This window comes from Nycticebus coucang, chromosome 16 (genome assembly GCF_027406575.1).
Source record: "Nycticebus coucang isolate mNycCou1 chromosome 16, mNycCou1.pri, whole genome shotgun sequence".
NCBI lineage: Eukaryota > Metazoa > Chordata > Mammalia > Primates > Lorisidae > Nycticebus > Nycticebus coucang.
In genome coordinates, this window is record NC_069795.1 from 40,974,192 (window position 1) to 40,994,513 (window position 20,322).

Consider the following 20,322-nt stretch of genomic DNA (forward strand, 5'->3'; position numbering starts at 1 on the left):
TGGTCTTTTTACAGTAACACCAAAGATTTAAGGATTACATTATCTAGCTATGTTCTCTTTTGGCATCTTTGACCTTAAGGCAGCGGTTCTCAACCTGTGGGTTGTGACCCCTTTGGGGGTCTAACGATCCTTTCACAGGGGTCACCTATGACCATCCTGCATATCAGATTTATATTACGATTCATAACAGTAGCAAAATTACAGTTATGAAGTAGCAAGGAAAATAATTTTATGGTTGAGGGTCACCACAACATGAGGAACTGTATTAAAGGGTCACGGCATTAGGAAGGTTGAGAACCACTGCTTTTTAAGGTCACATTGATTTGGTCAGAATTTGTTATTAACAAATGATGAAATTAATAAAACGGTAAGTGTTATTCATGTTGAGCTTTTGTTGTGAGAAGAGGTCAAATAAATATAAACTGAGTATTATGATTTTGTCTTTTAAATCAAGTGATAAGAAATTAAATGGTTTTGCATTTGTTTTAAAAAGGAAAGAATTAATCTTTGCCTAATGGAATCCTACTTATATACAGTCATGGATAGTAATGAAATTAAAAGGAGTCATTGTAAAATGTAGGTGCTATACAGTAAAACTGTGAAACCATGAACCATTATTATTGTCTTTGTAGAAGAAAACTAGAAATCTAAATTGCTTCTGACTGTTCAAATGTTTATTGCAACTTTTTTCAGATATTTTTAATGATATGAAATGATTTTTCTTTTCTTCTGACAGCATTTACTGAAAACTGATTGTAAGAGTGGAATTGATATCATCTGTAATACTGAAAAAGAAGGAAAGACTATATTAGCTTTGCAACTCTGTGAATCTTTTCTTATTCCACAGCTCCAGAGTGGGGATATGTATTGTATCTGGTAAGTGTTTGTAATATAGAAATTGAAATAGTAAGATGGGCACATCAAAAGGAGAATTGGCTAGCAGAATCTGGAATTTTTAAAAATTTTATGATAATTAATCTGCTTTTCAAACAAAATTTATTGTGCAAGGAATAATAGTAGATTCTAAGAACTAGAGATTTAAAAAATTATCATGTACCACTAATTGACATGTAAATGTTTAAGATCTGTATTACAGTGAAACAATTATGTTTGAAATTAAATTTTAAATTTGAATTTTGAGTTTGTAAAATCATTTTTAAAATGATTTAAAAGTTCCCAGTAGGATATATGAAACCAGCAAGTTTACCTAGTAAGCATGTAATTTAAAATGTGATACTAAGAATACTCCTCATGTGCTGTTAAGAACTTCTGCTGTCTCTCCTCCAGTGCACAAATAACCATTTCATTAATTCTTGAGGGAAAAATAGGTTACTTTGCTGAACACAACAATCTGAGGTGATCCGTGGGGTATAACCATTTTTTAAACAATGTTTTCAAATTTTAAATTCTTAAATACTTACAATAGTTTGAAGGCATGTAGCTCCAAATCGTATTTTTTTTCTTTTTCTTTTTTTTTTTGGTAGAGACAGAGTCTCACTGTACTGCCCTTGGTAGAGTGCCGTGGTGTCACACAGCTCACAGCAACCTCTAACTCTTGGGCTTACGCGATTCTCTTGCCTCAGCCTCCCGAGCAGCTGGGACTACAGGCGCCTGCCACGACGCCCGGCTATTTTTTTTTTGTTGTTGTTGTTGCAGTTTGGCCGGGGCTCGGTTTGAACCCGCCACCCTCGGCATATGGGGCCCATGCCCTACTCACTGAGCCACAGGCACTGCCCCCCAAATCGTATTTTAATATTCTCGTTCTATACATTGAAATCTCCAGACTCAAGAGATTGAGTGAAATAGCTAATTAGTAGAACAACTGAGTCTAGAAACAAGCAAACTCTTCTAGGGAAGTACAGTATACTTTTAATTAGGTTATGTTAATTTTTACTCAAAGGTGTACCACATAAATTGGAATTTCAAATAGAAAAAGGGGTTAGGAAGCAGTAGTGAGATAATTTACTTTTAGTACAGTCATGCATCACTGTACAGGACAGGGATATGTGGTTGTTAGGCAATCATCATTGTGCAAAAATCAGAGTGTGCTTATACATACCTAGATGGTGTAGCCTACTACATACCTAGGCTATATAATGTAGCCTTTTGCTGCTAGGCTTCAAATACAGTATAACATGTTGCTGTACTGAATACTGCAGTTATAACATAGGGGTTAAGTAGTTGTGTATCAAAAGGTAGAAAAGGTACAGTAAATATATGGTATTATATAATCTTATGGACCATTATAATATATGCAGACACCATTGACTAAAATATTATTATAGCACATGACTATAGTTTTCAAAGTATTATAATTTTTTTTTGTAGAGACAGAGTTTCACTTTATTGCCCTCGGTAGAGTGCTGTGGCGTCACACAGCTCACAGCAACTTCCAACTCCCGGGCTTAGGCGATTCTCCTGCCTCAGCCTCCCGAGTAGCTGGGACTACAGGCGCCTGCCACAACGCCCGGCTATTTTTTTGTTGCAGTTTGGCCGGGGCTGGGTTTGAACCCGCCACCCTCGGTATATGGGGCCGGCGCCCTGCTCACTGAGCCACAGGCGCCGCCCAAAGTATAATTTTTTAATGTGTGGTTATTCTAAGCTTGAATATAGTCATGAATGTTATAGGTGATCCTTTCTGTGGGGATAGGAATGTTCTTTGACCTTAGTTATATCAATCTATTTAAACATGGCATCTTTAGTTTTTTTTTCATTTTAATATACTCATAAATAACTGAAATCAAATGTAAACAAACAGAAAACTCACAAAACTCAATTTTATTTTATGGCTTGGCGTTTGTAGCTCAAGCGGCTAAGGTGCCAGTCACATACACCAGGGCTGGCGGGTTCGAATCCAGCCTGGGCCTGTCAAACAACAATGATAACTACAACCAAAAAATAGCCGGGCGTTGTGGCGGGTGCCTGTAGTCCCAGTTACTTAGGAGGCTGAGGCAAGAGAATCTCTTAAGCCCAGGAGTTGCAGGTTGCTGTGAGGTGTGATGCCAGAGCACTCTACCCAAGGCAACAGCTTGAGGCTCTGTCTCAAAAAAAAAAAAAAAAAAAAAAAAAAAAAGATATATATATTTCATATTTCATTTTCTTCTTGGCTTGGCTAACCTTTTTGTACTCAATAAGGACCTTAAAAATATCATCGAACCTATCTTCTGGGTCCTGGCTAAAGATGCCCTCTAAGAATAGAAGCTGAGTTTAACCTCCTTTTCAGCCCTTCCTTCTGAGTAGTCAGGGTTCTTTCTGTTAGCTTGCCCTCCTATTTCTTCGGTTTCTCCTCTGCATTTCTGAATACTAGGGTCTTTTTTCTTGCTTCTAAAAGTTGATTTTTAATGTAATTTGAAGAGTAGGATTCTTTTCAGGCTGCGAGGTCTGTGTTGTCTGTTTCATCACAGATGTCTATGAGCCAGCTTGCCATTCACCTCCCCGTTCTGTGGTCAGAACCAGACTGACAGTCCAGTTTTGCTTTATTTCAAGCCAGTGGGGCAAGCTACAAACCCCATTGCTAATAATAATGGCAGCTGCTAAGATTTGCTGAGTTACCTTTTTATGGTTTATATGTGCATTATTTCATTTAATCTAACAATTTTATGATGCATATAATATTGTGCTCAAGCCATTCAGCTAATAAATTGTGAAGCCAGGATTCAACCTAAGTAGCCTGACTCACAGCCCCTGGTATTAAACATTACTTATTAGGTGTCAAGTTTGGAAAAATATATGTATTGTAAAATCATCATTGACCTTGGTATAGCCCCCTTTCTCAGAAACTAGACAAATTTATGGTTGTTTTACTAGTTAATAGAATCCTGCATTAGCTAGCTACCCGGGAAATTTGTTTGTACTCTAGTGGGTACTATGTTTTCTAAAGGACCCTCTAATTAAAAGAAAGTGTATATGCTTCATTAAACCTGACCTTTTGGTTTTCTAAAAGAAGACTTATCAGGTTTTCAGGGCTTTTTGTTTATTTATTTATTTTTTTCATTAAAATTCCAATGTACATCTTCTTCATGATCTAATTTTTGTAACTTAGTGGTAATGGTTAGAAGCAACGTGTGTATTCATTCTGGTTTTTATTTGGTAATGTCTATGGATAGCCATTTGCATGGGAAGAATACAGTGGGTTACTCTGTTTTCTCTTTTGTTTGGTGCACACAAGTATGTTTCTTCTCAGTTTTTTCCTTTTCCTGCTTAATCTCATAGATGATAGTCTACTTGTGACTTCATCTCTTTAACTATTATCATTATTGAATTTATATTGGTAAGTTTAGGTGTAGGTTTAACTTTTCAGGTTTAGAAGTTTCATTGACAGGGTTGGGCTACTATGCCCTTTAGGCCTTTTCCTCCCCTGGCAGAGACTCTCAGCTTCTTCTCAGAAAATGATTTTCCACTAGCGAATATCTATGACTCTGTATACACAGATGGTCTCCTCTGCTGATGATGGATCAACTTTTCAACTTTACCACGGTGCAAAAGCAATGTTCATTTGGTAGAAACCATAGTTCAAGTACCACTACAACCATTCCGTTCAGCACTTTCAGTACAATATTCAGTAAGCTACATGGGACATTCTATACTTTATTATAAAATGGGCTTTGTGTTAGAAGATTTTGCCTAAGTGTAGGCTATGTACAAATAAAACCTGTGATCCATGTTCTAAGTCCAGTCAAACAAAGCTTCATAGCCATATCCTAAGATTTTGCTTTGCTTTCTCAAAAGCTAAAATCTTTACTAGTAGCCCTCTCCAACAAACTTATTAGGACCTAGGATATACATTTTGTCAATTTTTTCTCTGACTTAACAAAAACAAAAAGAAATAAGAACTCTGTTAAAAAAAAAAAGAACTCTGTTAAAAAAAAAAATCATTGTATGCCATAAGAATGTTTGTAAGGAGTCTCAGATTATTTTTTGGAACAAGTTGGAAAATAAATATATACATTTCTAATGTTTATTCACTTGTATGATATTAAACGGATTTCCAGCTATTATTTTGTTTTAAAATCATAGTTAATCTGTTTGCCTTGTTTAATCCACATTTCATTTTTTCATAAAATACCCCTTATTTTGAATGCCTGCTGTTATCTTTTATTTCATTCCATGTCTATAGTTTCCCTTAAATTTCTCTAAAGAGGCTTGCTCTAAATGCTTTCAGCATTAGGAATACAATTTTTGACAGATTATCAACTAAGATATTTGTTTAAAAGTAAGGATTACAAAGGCAAGGAATGAATATAGGAAACTTTTGATTTATTAAACATCAGTATATACCAGACATTCACCTAGGTTTTTCACTTATTTCTCTTATGTTTTTTAAAGATGTTGAATAGGAATAATTACAACTTTTATGTATTAAAAAAGAAAACAATACATAAAAGATAAAAGTCGCACACCTAGTACAAAAAAAAGACTTGGAATTTATATGAATCAGTCTCCAGGTCACAGTATCTGGTCCTAACTAGTGTAGAGAAAAAATAGTATTTATTGAAAGGATACTGAGGTGTAACAGAGCCACAGGAAGGGCAGGGATACAGGTGGTCTTCAAAGGTAACTACTACCTGGGACACTGAGATTGCTAATGTTTTTCAAAAATCTATTTCTCTTTTTGGTCAGTTGGCTTCAGTTTTGCCAGCTATAGACCAGCAGGAACTCAAATAGTCCCCAAGTTTCATAGTTTAGAGTTGAGAACATCCCAGGGACTCTGGCCTGACTGTGGTCAGTTTCCCTCCTCTGAATTAATATCCTCAGGTAGGAAGGGAATAATAGACATGATCTTTGGGATTTTATTCTGTATATTAGGGTAATTCTCAGAAAAGGTTGTTCACTGTGAAGTGGGTAGTGCCACTCCAATTGGTGTCTAATGCTATACTGAGATTTAGGTCTCTCTTATTCCCAATCCCATGTTCTTGCCACTGGCTCCACTATACAATGTGCCATTGAGGAGCTTTATAAAGTATTAATATTTGAGGAAATAGAACCTATAAAATATAAACAAGGAAGCATATAAAAAGGCACAAAATCAGTGGGTAAGAACTATTCTGAAGTAGTTATCACTTTGGGGTACTCATGCAGGATATGGCCTTTGAAAGGTAAGTTCCTCTTAGAAATGAAGAAATACTTTGAAAGCAGAGCAACCAGTATAAATAAAAATGAAAGTAAATGAAACAGTTTAACTGACAGCAAGGAAACCAACCTAGAAGAGAATATAAGATTCAAATCCTAAATCTTCCCACTTCACAACCCATATTTATATTGCTATTAACATTATAGAGCATATTGAATACACACTAAATAAAATGATCAGCAAGGCTGGAAACAGATCAGGTTAGCACCTGCTGTAGAAATACATGTGTAAAGTCAAGGGGCCTAAGATGGTAACATTGAGAAAGAATGCCATAGCTGAGAGTAAAAATGTAATTGAAACATAAAGATACTGGAAAATGTGGCTCAGTGCTTATAGCTCAGCAGCGAGGGCGCCGGCCACATACACCAGGGCTGGTGGGTTCAAACCTGGCTCGGGTCTGCTAAACGACGACAATTAAAAAAAAAAAAAAATAGCTGGGTGTTGTGGTGGGCGCCTGTTGTCCTAGCTACTTGGGAGGCTGAGGCAAGACAATCACTTAACCCCAAGTGTTTGAGGTTGCTGAGAGCTGTGACATCACAGCACTCTACAGAGGGTGACTTAGTGAGACTCTGTCTCAGAAAAAGAGATACTGGAAAATAAACATGTCAGAACCACAAAGGACAGAGGAATATTCACTGACTGATCTAGGAAATGATCATCCATTTTGTAGGAATAGTATTAGTTCTAAGTGGATTAACTGGAAAGAAGTCAGAGCTAGCTTCTTCAAGGAAGATAGGAAACCTGGTGAATGTTCTAAAGGAGCATGTGTGCAAAAAAAAAAGTGGGTGGTGGACTGAAACTTAAGGAACACCCACACAATTAGTATGAAATAGATGTGAAATTCTGGTTTTATTTCTCATGTTATAACATTGAGAATATTATAACATATGAGAAATATGTTACAACAGAATTTTGTGTTTTGTGTTTTCTGTGTTATCTCTTCTGAGTAGACTACGCATACCTTTGTGATGGTAATCAAGCTGCCTTTTTAATACCTGTATGTGCTGGGCTCCAAGTACATGCTCAGTAAATCACTTTTTATAAAAAACATTTTCATCACTTATTTTAATACTTTTAGATTACAATGCTTTGTGTATTTTTATGGCATATTTGAAAGAATTCTAATTTGCTAAAATATAATATCCAGATATATCAACTATATCTTATGATTTATTTGCTTTTGCTTCTAAACCCACTGCTTCTATCTTTGTTCATCTAATAACCTTGATCATATTTTTGACCATCTTATCTATGAAATACTTTAAATGGTGCATAGCGTTTCCGTTTATTTATTTATTTATTTGTTTATTATTGTTGGGGATTCATTGAGGGTACAATAAGCCAGGTTACACTGATTGCATTTGTTAGGTAAAGTCCCTCTTGCAATCATGTCTTGCCCCCAAAAGGTGTGGCATGCACCAAGGCCCCATCTCCTCCCTCCTTCTTTCTCTCTCTGTTCTCCCCTTCCCCTACCCCACTGTGACCTTAATTGTCATTAATTGTCCTCATATCAAAATTGAGTACATAGGATTCATGCTTCTCCATTCTTGTGATGCTTTACTAAGAAAGTCTTCCACTTCCATCCAGGTTAATATGAAGGATGTAAAGTCTCCCATTTTTTTTAATGGCTTAATAGTATTCCATGGTATACATATACCACAGCTTGTTAATCCATTCCTGGGTTGGTTTCCACATTTTGGCGATTGTAAATTGAGCTGCAATACATAGCTTTGCCTTTTAAAAGTGCTACTTCTTGCTGGTGTGGTGGTTCATGCCTATAATCCTAGCACTCTGGAAGACTGAGGCAGGTGGATTGCTTGAGCTAGGGAGTTCAAGACCAGCCTGTGCAAGAGCGAGACCCCCACCTGTACTAAAAGTAGAAAAACCAGCCAGGTGTTGTGGTGGGTGCCTGTAGTCCCAGCTACTTGGGAGGCTGATGCAATAGGATCGTTTGAGCCCAAGAGTTTGAGGTTGCTGTGAAGTATGATGCCATGATACTCTACTCAGGGAGACAGAATGAGACACTGTCTTAAAAAAAAAAAAAAAAAAAGGTGCTACATCTTAACCACAAAGCAGTTGACCTAAAACATACAATTTCCTAACCAAAACTGTAATGTACTTAACACTTTTAATCTTTTGGGTTTTTTTTTAGAGACACAGTCTCACTTTGTTGCCCTCAGTAGAGTGCCGTAGTGTCACAGCTCACAGCAACCTCCAGCTGTTGGGGTTAGGCGATTCTCTTGCTTCAGCCTCCCAAGTAGCTGGGACTACAGGAACACTTTTAATCTTTTGATGTCTTTTAATACTTAAATACTTTTGTTATCTTACTAGAAAATGAAAAATATGAACCATTTCTTCTAAAGTTTGCAACTAGGTATTTAATTAAAGGCTAAAGTTTATTATGTTTTAAAATAACATCAATATCGGTACATTGGGATTAGAATTTCTGTTTTAATCCAATACTAGTAGTGTCTTAGGTAAGCCAGCATATGGATGGAATTCATTCCTTATTACTATAAATTTATAATTTTTGGTCTCTCTCTTTCTCCCAATTTAAATAGGTTGGGGCGTAAACATAGTACACATTTATGTCCATTTTGTATACATTCTACCCAGGACACTAGAGAATCAGGATAAAAGAACTTTAATATTTGTATTTGAGTAAACTGTATTTTTGATATTTCTCTTCTCTTCTCATTTACAGGGAGTTGATTTTCATATGGAGTAAACTACAGCTTAAATGTAATCCTTCAAAACAAGTTTTTGTAGATCAATGCTACCAGCTTTTAAGAACAGCAACTAATGTGAGAGTCATATTTCCTTTCATGAAAATCATTAAAGATGAGGTAACTAGGATATATTTATCCCTTGAATTTTAAATTAAATTTAAATAACAGCTCAATGAACTTTGAATCTCTTATGATAAATTTTATTCAGTCATCAAATTGAAGGGAGGGAGGATTTTAAGGCCATATTCTGCATATATATTGCATCCTCTTCTCCCCGAACTCCAGACTCCCAACATGGACAAAAGGTGTATGTAAGAGAAAAAAAAAACTGAAGAAAGAGAACAAAAGCCATTTTTAGTGTGTTTTAAAATTTAATGTGGGAACAGTTGCTTCTATTAGAAGCTATCATTTCTTTTCTTATAATTAAATTTGTTACTTTTAACATAATCCTAAATCCCATTTGTAGAATCTTAACTAATCTGCAAATGAACTTTATATATCTATAGATATACTTATTCACTGTCACATAGAAATTTAGTTCCATTTCTAAGTTTGGTATTTATGTGAAAAGGAATAATGAAGTCTGAGTTTTTTTGTTTTGTTTTTTTTTTAATTCAAGGACAGGTTTTTGAATTTTTTTTTTTTTGATGTATTTGTAAAAACCCATTAAAAATAGTCCTGAATCAAGTTTTTCTTGGGCCATTTGCAAGTAAGTACAGTTCTACATATCAGTCTTACCTAGACATGAAAATAGACCCTGCTGGCCTGGAGCAGTGGCTCAAGCCTATAATTCTAGCACTGAGAGGCTAAGGATCTCTTGGGGCCAGAAATTTGAGACCAGCCTGAGCAAGTGACACCTGGTCCCTACCAAAAAAAAAAAAAAAATTAGAAAAATTAGCTAGGTATGGTAGAGCCTAGGAGTTCAAGGCTGCATTAAGCTGTGATGAGGCTCCTGTATTCCAGCCTGGTGACAGAACAAGACCCTGTCTAGAAACAAAAAAAAAAAAAAAAGAAAGAAAGGAAAATGAATCCTGCAGATCTTTTAACTTTTCCCCTAAAATATTAGTAAGACTTTGAATACAAAGACAGAAAAGATAAGGGCAGTTTACATTTTATGTAGTTTCATTTAACTGAATCTTTATGTAGGTTACTTTAACGTGTATAAGGAGGCATCCATTAATACTATATTTTATTTTTTCTTATGTATTTTACATTTATTACATTCATTATCACATCACTCATTAGATGTATGACCATGTAGTAATCATATTTCCATGATACAAGTTAGAAGCTTTGTATTGGAAGTTTTTTTCTTTTTTCTCTTTAATTTACTTTCGTAACTGGATTCACAGCATTCTTATTAAATAGTGAAATGTCACTCAAATACACTGTCAAATTTAACCTCTCCCTCTGCCAAAAAAAGGGAAACAAACTATGCTGCAAAACACTCCTTAACATTTGATGTTCATTAGAATCACCAATAGAACTTTATTTTTAAAAAGGAAGATGTACTTTTTTTAACATATTTCATTTCCACCAAAAGTTGAGACATACTGTTAAGTTTACAGTGTAAGTGAGGTTTTGCCAATTATCACAGGGCTTTCTATTTTTACATGTACAACCTAAGAAATATAAGAGAAAAATTTGAAGATGAAATAAATATTAAAATGATGTGTAATAATTTACACTCTAATAAAATACACCTTTATTTGATAGATCATTCACTTGCCTTGGTGCTATGAAAAAGAGGCAAAGTTAACAATTTTGTATGACATTAAGAGACATTACAGGGCGGCGCCTGTGGCTCAAGGAGTAGGGCGCCGGTCCCATATGCCGAAGGTGGCGGGTTCAAACCTAGCCCCGGCCAAAAAAAAAAGAGACATTACAGATGGCATCTGAAAAGTCTGGGTTCTGAATGATAGATGAGAGTAATACTAACATTTTTAGAGAATTTTATACTTTATAGAGCTCTTTTTTCTTATTTTACTATTTTTTTTTACAACCATCTGGTGGCATTAATAGGGTAATGGAGAAACATGAGGAAGTGGGTGGGAGATGAGACTAACAGGAGGAGACTGTGTATCTGGGGGAATGGTTGTTGGATATTTAAAGGGACTAAATATTAATACTTCACTAAAAGTTGGAACTTAAGTTCATAAATATCCTGGGACTGTTAAAGGATTTTTTGATCCTTCTTATGACCCTAAAAATTTTGAATTTGAGTATCTGCATACATTACAATTTTATGAGACAAAATAGAGGATGTAGATAGAACTTCAGAGAAAAAAAAGCAATTCAGTTTTGAATGAATGGATTTTGAATTTGCTGTATCTGGAAAATCTAAGTGGGAAAATCTAATTATGTAGTAGACATTTAGAAATAAGAAATATGAATTTAAGAAGGATTCCAAGCTGGAGATGATGGATTTATAGGGGCAAACTAAAGTCAATGAGATAGATCTGATTCCCATTCATTCTGCAAACTTTTATTCAGAGGTCACTCTGTGCAAACTTCTATGCTAAGTAACTACAGGGGGATATAAAAAAAATGAGACACCATCCCCTGTAATTTAGGAATTCAAACTCCCTGTAATTTAGGAATTCAAACTTGGGGGAGAGGGTGTGAGGACATATATAGACAGTTATGAAAACAATATATAAATACATTTTAGACAGAAGTTACTCTTAGTGGAAAGAATAGGGAATTTTAATTATACCTCAGGGCAGAGACCAGAATGACTGGAGAGAAAAATATACAGATTCTGTATAGAACTTATTCTATACAGAGAATGAATAGGAGATCAGTAGGAGTTTATCAGCTAGATAAAGTGGTAGTAGAATGTACAAAGTTAAGGTCTGTCTGTGGGGCTATACAACTATAGAACTGTAAATAGTTCAGCAAGATTACATAGCACATAGGGGCTATGAAGCCATGAGGCTGGCAAGGTAGTATTCTTCTCTGTAATCTATAATATACCATATGCAAGCAATATGACATATATACATAATTTTAAAGACATATCATGGTATCTCTTCCTATTCAAACAAGCATTTAGATTATCATTCCAAACCACTACAGGCATTATTCACACTTGAACTAAGATGGATTGACAACATATTCCCAAGTAAAAGCTGATGCAGCTATCTTGGAGTCATCAGTAAAAGTTTAAAAGCTTGAGTAATATTCAGATAACTTATAGTAAGCTTATTATTCTAACACCTTATTAGGTTTGAAAGATGATAATTGCCTTCTTTGTGTGGGCCACATTTCCCTCTTATTAGGATAAGTAATAAGCAAAATAAGTATAGGCTTGGTGCCATGGCCTATACTTACTTTATAATTCTAGCACTTTGGAAGGCTTAGGTGGGAGGATCACTTGAGACAAGAGTTTGAGACCAGCCTGAGCAATATAGTGAAACTCTGTCCCTACAAAAAATGGAAAAATTGCAGCAATGCCACCTGTAGTCTCAGCTACTCAGAAGGCCAAGGCAGAAAGATACTTTGCAGTCAGGAATTTGAGGTTGCAGAGAGCTATGATGATGCCACTGCACTCTACCCTGAGCAATAAATAAAGCAATACCCTATCTAAAAAATAAATAAATAAAAATTAAAAACAGTGTATGCATGTATATATATATATGTTTTTTTGAAAATTTCCAAAGAAGTTTTTAAAAACATCTAGTTCTTAACGTGGAAATATTGATAGACTTGTTAATATACATAACCCTCTTGCCAAAGAATGTGAAATTGGTACCTAAAATTAAAAATGATGGTCCAGATTTGTAAAAAATTTTAAAGATCATAAGTTTATGAAGCATTTCATATTATGATTATTAGGGCTTGTCAAACTTGAAAATTAAATAAACTGGAAGTTAAAATACTAACTCTTCCAGATTATTCTCACGTTTAAAAAAAGAAAGATATATATTTATAAAGTTAAACAAGGCTATCAGTTGAGGAAAACTGCACATTGGAATACTGTTTACTCATCTTTTGATTCAGAGACAGACCAGTTGGTATAATCATTTAAAAAAAAAATTTAGTAGTAATATTTTTCTTTTTACAGGTTGAAGAAGAAGGCTTGCAAATTTGTGTTGAAATTTGTGGTTGTGCTCTGCAACTCGACCTTCATGATGATCCCAAAACTAAATGTCTGATTTATAAAACAATTGCACATTTTTTGCCAAATGATTTGGAGATCCTCAGGATTTGTGCACTCTCAATATTTTTTCTTGAGCGCTCCTTAGAAGCTTATCATACTGTTGAAGAGCTTTACAAACGTCCAGATGAAGAATATAATGAAGGCACAAGTAGTGTTCAAAATCGTGTTCGTTTTGAGTTACTTCCAATTTTGAAAAAAGGATTGTTTTTTGATCCTGAATTTTGGAACTTTGTAATGATTAAGAAAAACTGTGTAGCATTACTGAGCGATAAATCAGCAGTGAGATTTCTAAATGAAAGTACACTGGAAAATTCTGCAGGTAATCTAAAAAAGACAATGGAACAACAAAGTTTCAATGAACAGCTTGATTCTCTTACAGATCAGAGCCCTGGAGAGACTGATTTTTATGATACATCTGCAGTACAATCTAAAGGTTATATTAATACAAAGAAAAACCTTACAGCTCTTAATACTTCCAAAGTAGATCACAGTGTCCCAAGACATCGATGTATGTTATGTAACAAGGAATTCCTAGGTGGTCACATTGTAAGGCATGCCCAAGCTCATCAGAAAAAAGGCAGTTTTTCATGTGTAATATGTGGTAGGAAATTTAGAAATAGAGGACTTATGCAGAAGCATTTAAAGAATCATGTTAAGAAAATGCAGAGGCAGCAAATTGCTGCATCTCAACCAGATGATCAGGAAATTACTATTTTGGAAGAAATAAATTGTTCTAATTCTTCCATTTCATTCGAAAATGGAAATTCTGATAGTAAGGATTTGGAAGAAGGAACTCTTACTGCTTCTGGCAATGGAAATAAAGAAGTCCTTCCTGAGCATGTAGCTGAATTCATTGAAATTCCTATAAATGTACCAGAGAATGTTACTGAAAACATTGTTGAAAATGGGAGTCCTGATACTTCTTTAAATAATGTCTCAAAGCCTCTACCAGAATGTGAGGATGATTATGAGGAGGAAGAAGATGAAGAAGGTGATTATGAAGAAGATGATTATGATCTGAATCAAGAAACTTCAATACTTCATAAAATCAATGGAACTGTGTGCCATCCAAAAGATATTTATGCCACAGATCAAGAAGGAAACTTCAAGTGTCCCGCTCTTGGCTGTGTGAGGATTTTTAAAAGAATTGGATTTCTAAATAAACATGCAATGACTGTACATCCAACTGATTTAAATGTGCGACAAACAGTAATGAAATGGAGCAAAGGAAAATGCAAATTTTGTCAAAGGCAATTTGAAGATTCTCAACATTTTATAGATCACCTTAATAGACACAGCTATCCAAATGTGTACTTTTGTTTGCATTTTAATTGCAATGAGTCATTTAAGCTGCCATTCCAACTTGCCCAGCATACACAAAGTCATAGCATATTTCAAGCTCAGTGTAGTTTTCCAGAGTGCCATGAGCTTTTCGAAGATCTTCCTCTGCTATATGAACACGAAGCTCAGCACTATTTAAGTAAAACACCAGAATCATTGGCACAACCAAGTGAAACCATTCTTTGGGATGTTCATACAGACTCAAATCCTAATCATCAGGAAAAAGACTCATCTAGTAATGAGAAACAAACTGTTAATTTGCCAGTTGCTACTAATAAATCAAGGAAAGATTCTACAGAACCAAAGACACGTATAGAAAGTATGGGAAAGAAAACAGACAGTTTAGTTCAGAATGGGAATGAACATTCTGATGACACTGTTTCAAATATAAGCTTCATAGACCAAAAGATGCCTGACATAGAGCCAAATTCTGAAAATAATTGTACCAGTAGTGATTTAGTTAATGGACACAGTGAAACAGAGCAAACGCCTTTAGTTTCATCAGATCCTGCTTTAAAAATTGATACAAGTAGAATCAGGACAGAAAATGGTTCCATTTTATCCAGTGCTGTAACACAAGAACATAATACTTTGCCAGTATCTCAGGCACCTTCCAAACCAAATCTGACAAGTGAACATACTACATATGGCTTAATTTTAACAAAACCATATGTCAGACCATTGCCTCCCAGTTACCTTGATGAACGGTATCTCAGTATGCCAAAACGCAGAAAATTTGTGACTGATAGAGTAGATGCTTGTTCTGATCAAGATAACATTTATAAAAAATCAGTGAAAAGATTTAGATGTGGCAAATGCTTGACCACCTACTGTAATGCAGAAGCACTTGAGGCTCACCTTGCACAAAAGAAATGTCAGACACTCTTTGGATTTGATTCAGATGATGAAAGTAAGTCTTCTGTCTTCTTGATAGATATATCTCTAGAAATAGAAAATGCCATAAGTATAACTATCGTAGATCTTTGAAGTTAAAAAAATTGACATTTGCATAGCACAGCACTAGTATAGTACTACCCCCAAACCAATCATTATGAGGTGATATTACTTTTCCTATTTTATAGATCAAGCAACTGAAATTCACAAATGAATTTGCATAGATAGAGCTTTGACCTTGTGCAAGCCAGAACTTAAACAATTTTTTAATATTCTTTAATTATACTAATTTCACCAGACCAGAGACTTTTCTTCCATTTTTTATTTGAGACAAGAGTTTCACTATGTTGCCCTCAGTAGAGTGCCTTGAAGTCGCAGCTCACAGCAACCTCAAACTCTTGGGCTTAAGCAATTATCTTCCTCAGCCTCCCAAAGTAGCTGGGATTATAGGCACCTGCCGCAATGCCCGGCTATTTTTTTGTTGTAGTTGTCATTGTTACTTAGCAGGCCTGGGCCGGGTTTGAACCCTCCAGCCCCAGTGTATGTGGCTGGTGCCCTGACCACTGAGTTATGGGCGCTGAGCCCAGAGACTTTTCTTCATTCTAAGTTTCATGTAATAAAAGTTCTAGAAACAAAGTAATTTTGATGGAAATGTTTTTTCATTTGCATGCCAGAATATAAATCAAATGAAGTTGAGTGTCTGTTACAAAAACGGATGTAAAAAAAGAACCAGAAAGTAACTGAAAAACAAAATGAGCAAAAGAAAAGCTTGCCATTCTGTTAATATTATTAATATTAACAAATTAAATAGGAATCTGACATAGAATTCCACTTGAACATTTATAAAATTTGAATTAACAGATGTGTTCTGTTTTACAGGTGCCTGATAAAAATATTTCAGAAAGATCTGTCGATCAAGCAGTAGTGTGAAAAAAGCACTATAAGAAAATGCATCATCAGTTTGCTATTTCTCTGATGGCCTTAATTTTAGAGTGGTCTCGGATTACTAAAGACAAAGCACATTTTCTAGAATGAACTCACAGAGGAGATGTGCTGGCTTAGACTCCAAAAGGGTTATTATAAAACTCCCAAAGTACCAGTTTTCCAGAAAACCACATTAAAAAAAAAAAAAATTATGATGATTAATAGCAGCATGTTCAGTTTCGCTTATGTGAGAAACATGTTCAGGCAACTAGTCAGAAAAACCAGCTATGGCCTTACAAAGGGAAAAGTTAATCCATTATTAAAGGGGGGGGGTTTACAATAATAACTTATTTTATTCTACAAATGAGATTTGTTTTCTTATAATACATAATCAGATTATGTCTTCCCTTCTGGTCAAACATAGTTTAAGGAACCATTGGTATTTGGTTTGGGTTTTCATTTGAAACTGATACATGAAAATAAAACTTACAATCATGTTATCTATTAAAGATTGTAACTTATTTCCAGATAATTTAACTAGGTTAAAGATCGATGAATTAATGGCATGCCAGCTTTGAAAATGGAAAAAACAAAGAAATAGTGCTTTGCTAATGAGCTCTTGATGGAACCTTCCTCCAACAACTTTTGTATTACACATCTTTCAGTTGATGTGTAATACACAGCAGTGTTGATTAAGTAGAAAAGGTACCATCTGTAACTGGGGAGAGATGGGAGCTAATACGATGACATGCTATATAGTTGAAGGAAAACAATGAATTAGAAATTCTTCAATGTGAATAATGGTAAAAGCACACTGGGATATTTCTGTTTGTATATAGTACTAGGACATTGCTTGATGATTCATAGTAAGGTCCTTTAGGCATTAATGTGATATATCTAAGAACAGTCCCATAAATATAACTGGCTTAAAAACTCTGTCAGCTAAGAATCAGGTTGAGAATTCATTGATTTTACTCAATTAGGAGAGTTAATTCTAAAATAAGCCATACTACTGTTTTTTTTATTCATTAGTGATAAATTTGGTCTGAATAGTGATTTTTATATATAAAAGGAAGTATTTACAAAAAAATTTGCACAGCAAGAATACAGTAAGAGACACACTGATATATTGTTTTCCTCAGTGACTAGTAAGACTTTAACTTTAGTCAGTAACTTGTTAAAATAATGTTTTTTAAAATACCCTCTCAGATGATTTCCATTTGTCCATTATTGAAGAGGATTCTTAAAGACCTCTTTTTACTTAATGATGTGTTCATATCAACAGAGATAAAAAGAACAAAAATAAAAGGCGAATTCTTTAAAAACAGACCTACTAATGCATACCCATGTCAAACAAATATTCCAGTTATTCCAAATGAGAGAGGTTTTTGATTAAAGCAGATAATCCTCATCAGATCCTATTATCAATATGACAGTATTAGAGCTTCTTTAATGAGGTTACTAGAAGTGGGACATTTCTTCCAGGGCAGCACCCAGATTTTATTACATTAAAATTTCCAGGTTATGATAGAGCAAATGATCTAAAAATATTTCCCAATTTTATTAGTTTATTTATTTTTAGCATTCACTACTATGCAATGATGGTCATATGCCCATTCCAAATTTAAGTTTGTTTTTGTTATGTAGCCTATATTAGGCTGTGGAACTTACATTTAGATAACAGATAACTAAATACAACTCATAATCAAATGTTTAAATCCTTTCTTTAAGGTCAACTAAAAAAAAAGTTTTCCATTTTTTTCCTGATATTAAAAATGTAATGATTAAGTTTATTTCAGTGCATTCTAAAAGTACATCTTATAATAAAAAGTCTGTTTGGAAACTAATTTATTTGGACAATGAATTTTTTTTTGAAATGTAATTTCTGCTTTGTACATTTTCCAGAAGTTTGACAACTTAACATTTTATATCTTTAATTTTTATTTTTTACAAGTTGTGACCATTGACATAATGCCCATAAAGTGTTAAATTTTCACTAATTTGAGAAGTTCATGCAAAGATGTTTTAAACATACTCTACTTGTTATTTTTTTTTGTCTTTAATTTGAGGTTTCTTTCTACTTCTGTGTTACGAAGAGAAAACTATTTCTAAAAGATTGAGATCAAATTGGTTTATATATAACTAAACCGAAGAATGTTTTATAAAATTCTGTTTGGCCACACTGTTCTAACCTCCTTATTTGTATTTTTCTCAAATAATGGCTAATGAAAGAAAGTGTACATTTTGTTATGTCTGTCATCTAAAATGTAAATCATCTTGCTTTCTTAGGGTGCATAAACTTCCAACAGTTCTAATTTCAGATTCAGAAGAAAAGGAAGCTTTCTTTTTATTCCTCTGAATTTTCTCTTTCTCTTCTTTTCTATTCCTGTTTTCAGGATGTATCTTACATGGACCAAGTTTCAAATCCTTGTTTTTAAATAAAATGTCTTTCAAAAAATTAAATATTAACTTTCTGCATGTATCAGTAAGGTCAAGAAAAAATAGCAAATCTGAATTTTTGCTGCTCATATATTATGGAGGAAGTTGAAAAGGGGAATTTCCGTGGACAAGGACACTGGTACTTTGGGCTTTAGCCATATTCATTTTTTTAAAACCACAAATTATATAATGCGTCGATAACTTATATCACTGAACTTGTGATTCTTTTCAAATCACACTGAAGGTTCAGCCGTACTCCTTTCATGTTTGGTTTAATACTATTGTATGGATGAAAAATCTAAAAGGGATGATAGTGTTTATTTTTTAATTTATTTGGTACTGTAAAACACCTTTTCAGAATGAGTAAATGCTGCATATGCATTTTGGAATTGTTAATATGTGAAAGATATTACAGATTCAGCAAGAAAGGAAATTTGTGCTTCCTTGTTGAACATTAAATTATTTTACTTTGCATTTTATAAGAGTACAAATTAAAACTGAGCCATTGAACTGCAATAAATCAACAATAGTGTCTCATTTCAAGAAATTTTTTGTACTGTACATAGATTTGTTCAATAAAACATTGTCCTTGTTGGTAATCAAGTGTTCAATTTGTATATAGTTTAGCACATGGCCTTCAAAAGGAATTAGATTTATTTAAGGCATATAATAAATGGGAAATTTCTATTATGTCTTATTATACAGGAATGGGGTATTTCAGTTATTATCATTACCATATTCAGATTATTGAGTGACTTTTTTTAAACATAGAAAAATCTAAAATTTTACACAAAAGAGACTTTTGGAAATTTTAAGTAATATCCATATGCAAGAATAATAGTTGATAGAATTCTGGTTACCAAAGTCATTTCAGGTAAGTGGTTTCAGTGTCTCTGCAAATCTAATAGGTATAAAAGAATTAAATACCAGAACTCTCCAAAGGGAAGACAGTAGAAGTAGATGGATTTATCTGTACTGGTAATTCTTCAAAGATAAAGAGCTTCTGATGAAAATTACTTCCTCAAAAGTATTTCAATAGGGAAATGTTTATGTCAATTAATAATCTGTAACCAAAAGTGTTATCTGTGGGTATGAGGGCTCCTACTTTTTTTTGTTCATTAACAAAGGGAAATCCTATGCTGCTTGGTATAATTTGCAACTGGAAAAAGTGAGGCTGATAAATAGAAAAAGTACCTCTTTGTGATGCAATGAAGATAGCATTGCAAATAAAAGGACAGACGGTGACTTAAAGTGATTTGTACTATTACAAACATATACTTTGAAATGCTATAAGAAAGTTATCGAAATATTCTAGGGCTGAGATTTAAACTTTTCAGTCTGGTTTATGGTCATTTAATCTTAGACTGAATACATTCCATCTTGAGAATAAGGAAATGTATTGGTGTATTTAGACAAAGTTGCTGGAGATTAGATAATCATTTTCCTTTTCTGAAACTTGAATTATGGTTAGCAAATATTATTACTAAGTAAGCTTTCAAGAAACCAAATGAAGTTGCTTTTCATAGCTTAATATAAAATTTGTACTGATTTCTGGAATCATCTGATTTGTAATAGCGACAAAACAGTATTACATGGCATAAAAATTTAAAAGTGGGAGAGAAGTTCAGACTTTACTGATGGGTGCTGGACACCAGGGAAGAAATGGTGTCTGTGTTAATAAATTACTTTGTACAGTTACTTTA

General features: G+C 34.1%; 1 protein-coding gene and 1 long non-coding RNA gene across 5 annotated transcripts in view; one reads left to right on the forward strand and one right to left on the reverse strand.

Moving 5' to 3' along the window:
• ZNF654 (zinc finger protein 654) overlaps positions 1–19,218 on the forward strand; it is an 88,588-nt gene extending 69,370 nt beyond the window's left edge. The window contains exons 6-9 of one of the 2 annotated variants that reach the window (XM_053564470.1): positions 737–876; positions 8,835–8,976; positions 12,926–15,272; positions 16,136–19,218. In XM_053564470.1, coding sequence (XP_053420445.1) covers positions 737–876; positions 8,835–8,976; positions 12,926–15,272; positions 16,136–16,143 — 2,637 coding nt within the window. In that variant the 3' untranslated portion in view covers positions 16,144–19,218. The other variant, XM_053564469.1, reaches the window with a different exon arrangement.
• Positions 1–20,322, reverse strand: part of LOC128567309 (uncharacterized) — an 81,165-nt gene that overhangs the window by 55,140 nt on the left and 5,703 nt on the right. For all 3 annotated transcript variants that reach the window (XR_008374868.1, XR_008374867.1, XR_008374866.1), the window contains one exon: positions 15,221–15,304. This is a non-coding gene — a long non-coding RNA (uncharacterized LOC128567309). The remainder of the gene's footprint in view (positions 1–15,220; positions 15,305–20,322) is intronic.